The sequence below is a fragment of the Delphinapterus leucas genome, chromosome 20, assembly GCF_059928025.1.
Source record: "Delphinapterus leucas isolate spDelLeu-1000000601 "Yukka" chromosome 20, BTC_Dleu_Yukka2, whole genome shotgun sequence".
In the NCBI taxonomy this organism is placed as follows: domain Eukaryota; kingdom Metazoa; phylum Chordata; class Mammalia; order Artiodactyla; family Monodontidae; genus Delphinapterus; species Delphinapterus leucas.
Window position 1 is genome coordinate 1105096 of NC_143148.1, and position 9142 is coordinate 1114237.

A 9142-nucleotide genomic window follows, 5' to 3' on the forward strand; every position below is an offset into this window, starting at 1 on the left:
GTCAATTAGATGTGGTGCTTTTGTTCCTTTTTAAGTATGTGTATGGGGATCTGTTGGGGTCTTGGGAAGGGTGGGAGGTGAACTTGTGGCTCAGTCCACCAGCTTGACAGCTGCCACGGTGTGGGCTTGGACCTTGTTAACTGTTGAACTTTGAAGCCATCTAAGTAGGTGCCACCCTTGAGATTAGGGAGCATGAGACGGGCACACCAGGAGCACCCTGGGCAGGAAGCCTGGCCTCCCAGCTGGTCTCCCAAGTGTGATCACTCTGAAAGTGCATTGAGTTTAGGTATGGTGCACACTTCGGTTTTGTGCACTTCTCTACCCGAATGTTAGATTTAAGTAAAAAAAGTTTACCCCAAAAATGTAGGAGCAGCAGCCAGTAAGGAAACTGAGGCCTGGGCGTGTCTGTAAGAGGAAAATCAAAAAATTGGAATGGAGGAGTCCAAGGCTAAGGAGGGTTTCACTAAAGGACGTTGTGAATAGCAGTTGTAAATGCTTTTTGGAGTTAGAGAATCACTGGAGCAGAAGCAGTTCTGTGTTTCAAGCCAGTCATGTGAAGGTGGAGGAGGAGCAGTTCAGACCAGCAGAGCAAAGTCTACACTGAAGACCAGCATGAGGGCTGACCCTGGTCGGGGATGACTCTCAGGACAGAAAGGAAGGCCACATGTGGGTGGAAGAGAAGTGATTAGCAGGCTGTGAGGAAGTGGAAGGATGCTTGGAGTGGAAGTGCACTGCACGTGTATCCATTCAGTGGGTGTTTGTCCTGGGGATGATTCTGCACTGACATGGAGGGGAGGACCGTAGTGCACAGACAGCCCAAGAGGGGGCCCTAGGAAGGAGCAGGGGCTGTGGGGTTTGTCGCTCGCTCACCTCCCGTGAAGCACAGCTCGCTCCCCAGTCCCCCGCCACACCCTGGAAGTGCCCAGATACCTGAGGCTCACGTTGATGGCTTCAAAGGACTGTAAGGGATGCATTCATTGCAAAAATCAGACTTCCCTTTAGCTTTCTAGTGGGTATTCCTGGTTCTCTTTTTCCTAAAAACATCAGTTTGAACTTTTTCAAAATCAAAGTGCTTTGACAGCAACTGTAAGTGATTCTGTTTGGCTTGGGCTGCTCTGCTTAATCCTGTCTCACCCCTACCTCCAGTCCTTGGGTCGGAGACAATCTGGGAGTGGAAGTGTCTCTGCTGTGGCCAGGAAGGCGGTCACCCTTCCAGGTCCTAGATCTACACGTGGAGCAGACTTGAGCCCCAGGTTCTCTGGTCTGTGACCAGGGCTCAGAGTCTGCATCCACCCTGGTCCTGGTCTCGGTCTTATTAAGTGTCTGCAGTTCCAGAGAAGCAGGAGGAATTGCCCAGATGGGAGTCCTGTCCATACTAGCCAGTGTTAACTAGAATTGGGCAAGATCTTAGGAGAGACCTGCTCATCTCTATTGTGGTTATTGTGGGCCCAGATATCTAACTCCCTAAGAGTACATCCCAAATGCAGGGCCCTGGTGGCTCCCAGTGAGACCTGACCCACGTCAGTGAGAATACTGAACGCATCCAGGACAATTCCTCTATGTACTATCTCCTCCCCAGGGCTGTCAGACTCACTCCAGCCCCAGAAAACACTGGAGTGGGGGTAGCTCCGGGCTAAGGAGGAACATGTGTGCTCTTTTAGGAACCAGTGACCTTCAAGGATGTGGCTGTGGACTTCACCCAAGAGGAATGGGGGCAGCTGGACCCTGTTCAGAGGACCCTGTACCGTGATGTGATGCTGGAGACCTATGGGCATCTGCTCTCTGTGGGTAAGGCGGGGACTGCCCAAGTAAACGATGCTGTCCCCCTTGCAATCCCCTGTGCTACTCTCTGTTTACAAGCTTACGAGGCCTCAGAAGGGCTGAGATGATCTTGAGCCCTGAGGTTCAAGGACGAAATCCCTATTGCTCATAAAGCATGAAGTGAAGTCATTCATGAGAAATAGGCAAGGGAGGGTTACATGGCTCTACAAGTCTGTGTTTTTCCTCCACATGTAGGGAATAAGATCGCCAAGCCCGAGGTCATCTCCCTGTTGGAGCAAGGAGAAGAGCCGTGGTCAGTGGAGCAGGCATATCCTCCTCAAGGCGCTTGTCCAGGTGAGAGCAGACCCCAGGTGGGAGCGAGGAACCTTCTTCCAAGCCATCCTTGTTTGAGAAGTGGGCTGAGGCCGTGAGGAGTTCACTTCCTCAGAGACGGTCACAGTTCCTTCCAAGGAGCTTTATCCCTTATATTGACTTTTTTCTGCTGTTGATTCAGAGCAAAGATGCCCACCTTTTTAATACGGTAACAGTTCTTGTATGCTACAGTTTCCCTCCTCACCTCTCATGTTCTTTGCTTTGTCCCTTTGTCTAAGAAGACTTCTCATTCATTTACCTGCTTTTTAATGTTTTATTGCCAAACTTGTGGCCTGTAGTCACTAACTCTTCTTACAAAAAAACAACAAAAAATGTTTTTTTAATATAGATAATGTATTTACATGATTCAAAAAACTCAAAGCTATATAAAATGTGTAAGCTGAAAAAAATCTCATTTATACTCTCTCCTCTTATCCACATTATTATTATTCTCCAGAGAGACACACAGATAGACACACAGACACACAGAAGCACACACAGGTAACCACTTTCCTTTTACTATAAATTTTGGGGTTATTTTATTAGTGGTTGCCCTGGGAATTATAATTAACATCTTAATTTATAACAATTTAGTTTGGGTTACTATCAGTTTAATTTTGATAGTATACAAAAACTTTGCTTCTGTATAGCTCTGTCCTCCCTCTTTTGTGCTATTATTGTCACAAATTACATCTGTAAATTGTGTTTCAACATAGATTCATAACAGATTTTTAATTTATTTATAATTATTGCTTTATGTAGTTGTCTTTTAAATCAGATAGGAAACAAACAAAAAATGCATTTGTATAGTCTTCTTGTATTTACCTATGTAGTTACCTTTACTGGTAGTCAGTATTTCGAGTTAGTGTCTTTTCATTTCAGCCTAAAGAACTCCTTTTAGCATTTCTTGTAGGGCAGGTTTACTAGCAGCAAACTCTTAGCTTTTTTTTTATCAGAGAATGTCTTGATTTCTCCACTTTTGAATGATAGTTTTGCCAGGTATAGAATTCATGGTTGACATATTTCTTTTTCTCTCTGGCCTCCGTGGTTTCTGATGAGAAATAAGCTGTTTATCTTGTTGAGGATCCCGTGTATATGATGACTTGCTTCTCTCTTGTTGCTTTCAGGATTCTCTCTTTGGCTTTGGCTTTTGAAAGTTTAATTACAGTGTGTATGCATGGGCCTTCTAGATTCCCAGGAATATGTTAGGACTTTTCAAATCTATGGACATCTCACTCCTCAGGTTTTCCTTTCATTTTCTGGTTTGTGTATTGTGTACCCCGTCTGTTTTCCATCACCTCAGACAGTAACGCTTTAAAACATTGCCATTAAATGTTTGACAAATACCTACTTCCTAGAAGTTTTTAGCGCTGTGCAAGTTCCCACAAGCCTTTCAAGTGGGGTCTTCCTGGGAACCACCAAACAGGTCAGATAATGACTGTTCTTTGGGAATGAGGCTTTGAAAAAGCTCTAGCTTTGTTCTGTTCCTTCTATCACCAGAAATGTGAGCTGTTATTTTCCAAGGCTACTGCTGAGTTGAGGAGTCAGATGGGATTAGGGTAAGTTAAAATGCCACAAAACTCACCGTTATTATTGAAACTCAGTTTTCCTTGAATAAACTCTCCCTGGGTTGCTGCAAGTCTGGTTAATTTAGAGAATTCAGAAGAAACTTATTCTGTCAGGTTTTGCTAGTTTTATGGTTGCTTTTATGGAGTGGTGAAATTTCACTGACGTCTTACCGAGGTTAATTGCTTGCAATAATTTCTATTGTTTGTTTCCTGAGTTTTTTAATGCAATTATAAGAATATAGGCATATGTAGTTACTTTTCACCTTTCCAAAGGTAGAATACAATACACATCGTTCTGTATCTTGTTGTTTTTAATTTAACGATATACCATGGCCCCCTCTTGAGTCCTGAAGTTGGACATCTTCCCATCTAACGAAGTGAACTTTTGTGGAGTCTTAACCAGCTGCCCCCTATCTGGATCTGAAACCTTCCACCAAGGAGTCATGAATTCCAGAAGCTTTAATGGTCAGTGCTGACCATTCTAAGTAACTGTCCTGAGCCCTGTGGTTCCACCACCTCCATCCTTACACTTCTGCCTTCTTGGAAATCATCTCAGCTGTCTCCTTGATCTTGATAGAACCAGGAATCTCAGCTCTCCCTTCTAGATTGTTTCCCCGTCTTCCTGATCTATATCCCTGATACCAACCTTCTGTGAGTCTGCTAAGCTGGAAATGGGGAAGTCATCCTGACTGCCTGCTCTTTCCTCTCTAAGAAGTAATCTCTTGTCTGACTTCTGAGATTTTCTTCCTCTGAAATGTCAGCTGTGTCATTCAGCTTCCACCAACATCACCCTCAGGTAGGCACCCTCATAAAATTCCAGCTCAAGTTGGTGAGTGAATTATTATTTGTTATTAGCCCCCTCAGATGTTGTTTCTAGATTTATATCCCTGAAATCTTCCATTATGAGGTCTCTGCCAGTAAACCTACAGTGACTTGAGTTGCCTTTTAAATAACTCTGACCAGATTTCAAGACCTTCCAATTTTTTCTATTATTTTGCTCATTTCCTGACTAGTTCCTGCAGTTTACTCAGCTGGCATCCTTAAGGCCCTCCTTACATTTCAGTCACATCACACATGCCTTTGCTCATGCCATACCAGCAGTCTGTCTGTATTTGAGCCATGCTCGAAGACTGAGCTCATGTTATTTCTCTTGTGTGAAACCTTCCTTGATTGCTTCTGTCGTGGTCTCCTTTTCTGACCTCCCATCCGCTTAGCATCTACAACCCCACAAACTCTCAGTGATGTAATGTGTGTATTCATAACTGTTTAGATTGTCACCTCATCACATAGATAATAATTTACAGGTGGAAGAGACACTCAAGCCATAAGTACTGAGTATGAAGCTGGACGGACATTATTTATCTAATCAGTGACTTGGTCAGCTTCCATTTTTTAAAGTTTCTACTGGAAAAATTCAAAAGTTGTTTGAAGATCATTCCCTAACTACTAGAAGCTAAGCTTAAAATTGATAGTAAGTGCCATTTCTTGAGCAGAGTAGGATCTCTCCTGTTGTAATGGACTTGGGTAGTAAAAGAGGGAAAATGGTGTATAGTGAAGAAGAAGAAAAACCTGGAGAAAGAGGACAAGGGTCTAGGCCCTGTTGGGTACCTGCAGCATTAGACCCTGTGGTATGCTGAATAATGAATGATACCCACCCCTGCAAAATGTCCACATCTGAAACTTGTGAATATGGTGCCTTATATGGCAAAAGAGACTTTTTCAGATGTGAATTAAACTAGGGATCTTGAGATAGATTATCTTGGATTGTCTGGATGGGCCCATGTTATTGTGAGGTCATTCTAAGAGTGAGGCAGGAGTGTCAGAGACACAGAGATGTGACTGACAGAAGCAAAAGTTGGAATGATAAACTTTGAAGATGGAGGGGGGAGCTACAAGCCAAAGAATGCAGGCAGCTTTTAAAGCTGGAAAAGGCAAGGATGTAGATTTTCCCCTAGAGCTTCTGAAGGAAAGCTATCTTGATTTTAGCCCAGTGAAAGCCATTTAGAACTTCTGACTTTCAAACTGTGAGACAGTGAGTTTGTTATTTTAAGCCACAACATGTGTGGTGATTTGTTACAGCAGCAATAGGAAACTAATACAGACCCCTGTTGTTGGAGGACTGATACCTCAGCAGTGATGATAGGTAGCTTCCACATATTGAATTTGCCAGACATTTTGCTGGATTCACAATCTCATTTAATCTTCAGAAAAGTCACGTAAGGATAGGGGCAGAGCCAGTACTTAAATACAGATTATCAGACTATAACTCCTGTATCTGCTTCATTGCAGTGTGCTGTCTTTCCAGCCTATCTCTTTTGTCATTATTCTACACATGTTAGAAGAACTTTAGGAGTATCCTGAAACCATGTGATTTTTGCCATTCAGGAGGATGATTTTGTGTTATTGACTGAACTCTGTGAGATAGGAAATAATGTGATAGCTTGAAGCCTTTGTTGGTGATACTTTCTCTTAACCCCATCCCCTTCTTTTTTTGGCAGGTGTCAAAGTAGGGGAACAGTAAGGACATTATAACATAGAAATGAATTAGCACACTTTAATAATTTAAACATTAGTTTCTGAGGGGCTGGTTGTTCATCTGTCTTTTGTTAAGCCAGTTATTATTTTTTCACCTTAATAGTATTAAATGCATCTGGATCCTCCAGACAACCCCCAGGTTCAGTGATTCACTAGAAGGACTCCCTGGACTCAAAAGGCATTATATTCAGGGTAATGGTTTATTACAGTGCAAGGACACAAAGCAACATCAGCAGAGGGTAAAGGTGCATGGAGCGAGGTCTGGAGGAAACCAAATGCAAGCTTTCAGTAGTTCTTTCCCAGTGGAGTTGCAAAGAACACACTTAATTCCTTCAGCAATGAGTTGTGTGAAGTGTCATCTACTAGGGAAGCTTGCCCAAGCCTGTGAGTCCAGGGTGTTTATTGGGCGTTGGTCATTTAGACACACATGACTGACTGACTAATCATGGAAGCTCCAGAACCCCAGAAGGAAGGTGTTCACCATAAATGACACTGTTTGTACAAACTATCTAGAGAAGTTGGTACAGTATACTCCAAGGGTTCAAGCATGCAGAACACTCTTATGAGTTAGAACATTCCAGGATCTCAGTCCTTAGGAGTTGGCCGAGGGCCAGTCATGAAACAGGCCTTCTTGGGAATGTGCAAAGTGTGACCAACTCAAGTGTGTAGAGTTAACTCTTTCCTGCACACACGTAATAACTGGTTCTCCTTTTCATGGGAAGATACTCCTAAATGGGTTTTATTCATATTCAGTGCACACTTTGTATTCTGGTTAACTACTTTTGTTCACTTTTTACTATTCTTCTCTTTCCTATTACGATCTTCCTCTGGGTTACAAGTCTATTTGGAAACAAGTTCATGCTTACCTTTTCAATAATATGGACAGTAAATCTTACCTTTTCCACTCTACTCTTAGAAGTTCTTTCCCTATGCTCTCATGGATATTTTCTGTTTATTTCAGAATGGGTGAGAAATCTTGAAAGCAAAGCGTTGATCCCAACACAGAGCATTCTTGAGGAGGAACAGTCCCATAGCATGAAGTTGGAGAGATACATATGGGATGATCCTTGGTTCTCCAGGTTAGAAGTCTTGGGATGTAAAGACCAATTAGAAATGTATCACATGAACCAGAGTACAGCTATGAGGCAAATGGTCTTCATGCAAAAGCAAGTACTGTCTCAAAGAGGCGCTGAGTTCTGTGAACTTGGGGCAGGGTGTAGCCAGAGACTAAGCATTGTTCCATCTCAGAAAGTTTCTCAAATAGAACATTTCTATAAGCCTGATACAAATGCTGAAAGTTGGAGATGTAATTCAGCCATAATGTATGCAGATAAGATTACCTGTGAAAATAATGAGTATGACAAAGCCTTCTACCACTCCATGCAACCTGTTCACCCTGCAAGGGTGCAAACTGGAGATAATCTTTTCAAATGTACTGATGCTGTTAAATCTTTCAATCATATACTGCATTTTGGTGATCATATGGGAATGCATACAGGAGAAAAACTATATGAATATAAGGAATGCCATCAAATCTTTAACCAGAGCCCATCATTTAGTGAACATCCAGGACTTCATATTGGAGGAAACCAGTATGATTACAAAGAATATGAGAATATCTTTTACTTTTCATCCTTTATGGAACATCAAAAAATTGGTACTGTAGAGAAAGCATATAAATACAATGAATGGGAGAAAGTTTTTGGGTATGACTCATTCCTTACACAGCATACAAGCACTTACACTGCAGAGAAACCCTACGAATATAATGAATGTGGGACGTCTTTTATCTGGAGCTCTTACCTTATCCAACATAAGAAAACTCATACTGGAGAGAAACCCTATGAATGTGATAAATGTGGAAAAGTTTTTAGGAATCGTTCAGCCCTTACTAAACATGAACGGACTCACACTGGAATCAAACCCTATGAATGTAATAAATGTGGAAAAGCCTTCAGCTGGAATTCTCATCTTATTGTACACAAGAGAATTCATACAGGAGAGAAACCTTATGTATGTAATGAATGTGGGAAGTCTTTCAACTGGAACTCCCATCTTATTGGACATCAGAGAACTCATACAGGAGAGAAACCTTTTGAATGTACTGAATGTGGGAAATCTTTCAGCTGGAGCTCCCATCTTATTGCCCACATGAGAATGCATACTGGAGAGAAGCCCTTTAAATGTGATGAATGTGAAAAAGCTTTTAGGGATTACTCAGCCCTTAGTAAACATGAAAGAACTCACTCGGGAGCAAAACCATATAAATGTACTGAATGTGGAAAATCCTTCAGCTGGAGCTCCCACCTTATTGCCCATCAGAGAACTCACACAGGAGAGAAACCCTATAACTGTCAGGAATGTGGCAAAGCATTCAGAGAACGTTCAGCCCTCACTAAACATGAAATAATTCATTCTGGAATTAAGCCCTATGAATGTAATAAATGTGGAAAATCATGCAGCCAGATGGCTCACCTTGTTAGACATCAAAGGACTCATACTGGAGAGAAGCCCTATGAGTGCAATAAATGTGGAAAATCCTTCAGCCAGAGTTGCCACCTTGTTGCCCATCGGAGAATCCACACTGGTGAGAAACCCTACAAATGTAATCAATGTGAAAGATCCTTTAACTGTAGCTCTCATCTTATTGCACACAGGAGAACTCATACTGGAGAGAAACCGTATAGATGTAATGAATGTGGGAAAGCATTTAATGAGAGTTCTTCCCTTATTGTACATCTGAGAAACCATACTGGAGAAAAACCCTACAAATGTAATCATTGTGAGAAAGCTTTCTGTAAGAATTCTTCTCTTATTATTCATCAGAGAATGCATAGTGGAGAGAAACGCTTTATATGCACTGACTGTGGAAAAGCCTTTAGTGGTCACTCAGCCCTACTTCAACA

At 42.1% G+C, this 9142-nt stretch overlaps 1 protein-coding gene across 1 annotated transcript in view; it reads left to right on the plus strand.

The window, feature by feature from the left end:
* ZNF606 (zinc finger protein 606) overlaps positions 1–9137 on the plus strand; it is a 55398-nt gene extending 46261 nt beyond the window's left edge. The window contains 4 exon segments of the mRNA XM_089901956.1: positions 1662–1788; positions 2017–2115; positions 7198–8969; positions 8972–9137. Coding sequence (XP_089758082.1) covers positions 1662–1788; positions 2017–2115; positions 7198–8969; positions 8972–9013 — 2040 coding nt within the window. The 3' untranslated portion in view covers positions 9014–9137.
* Positions 9138–9142: the final 5 nt, after the last annotated feature.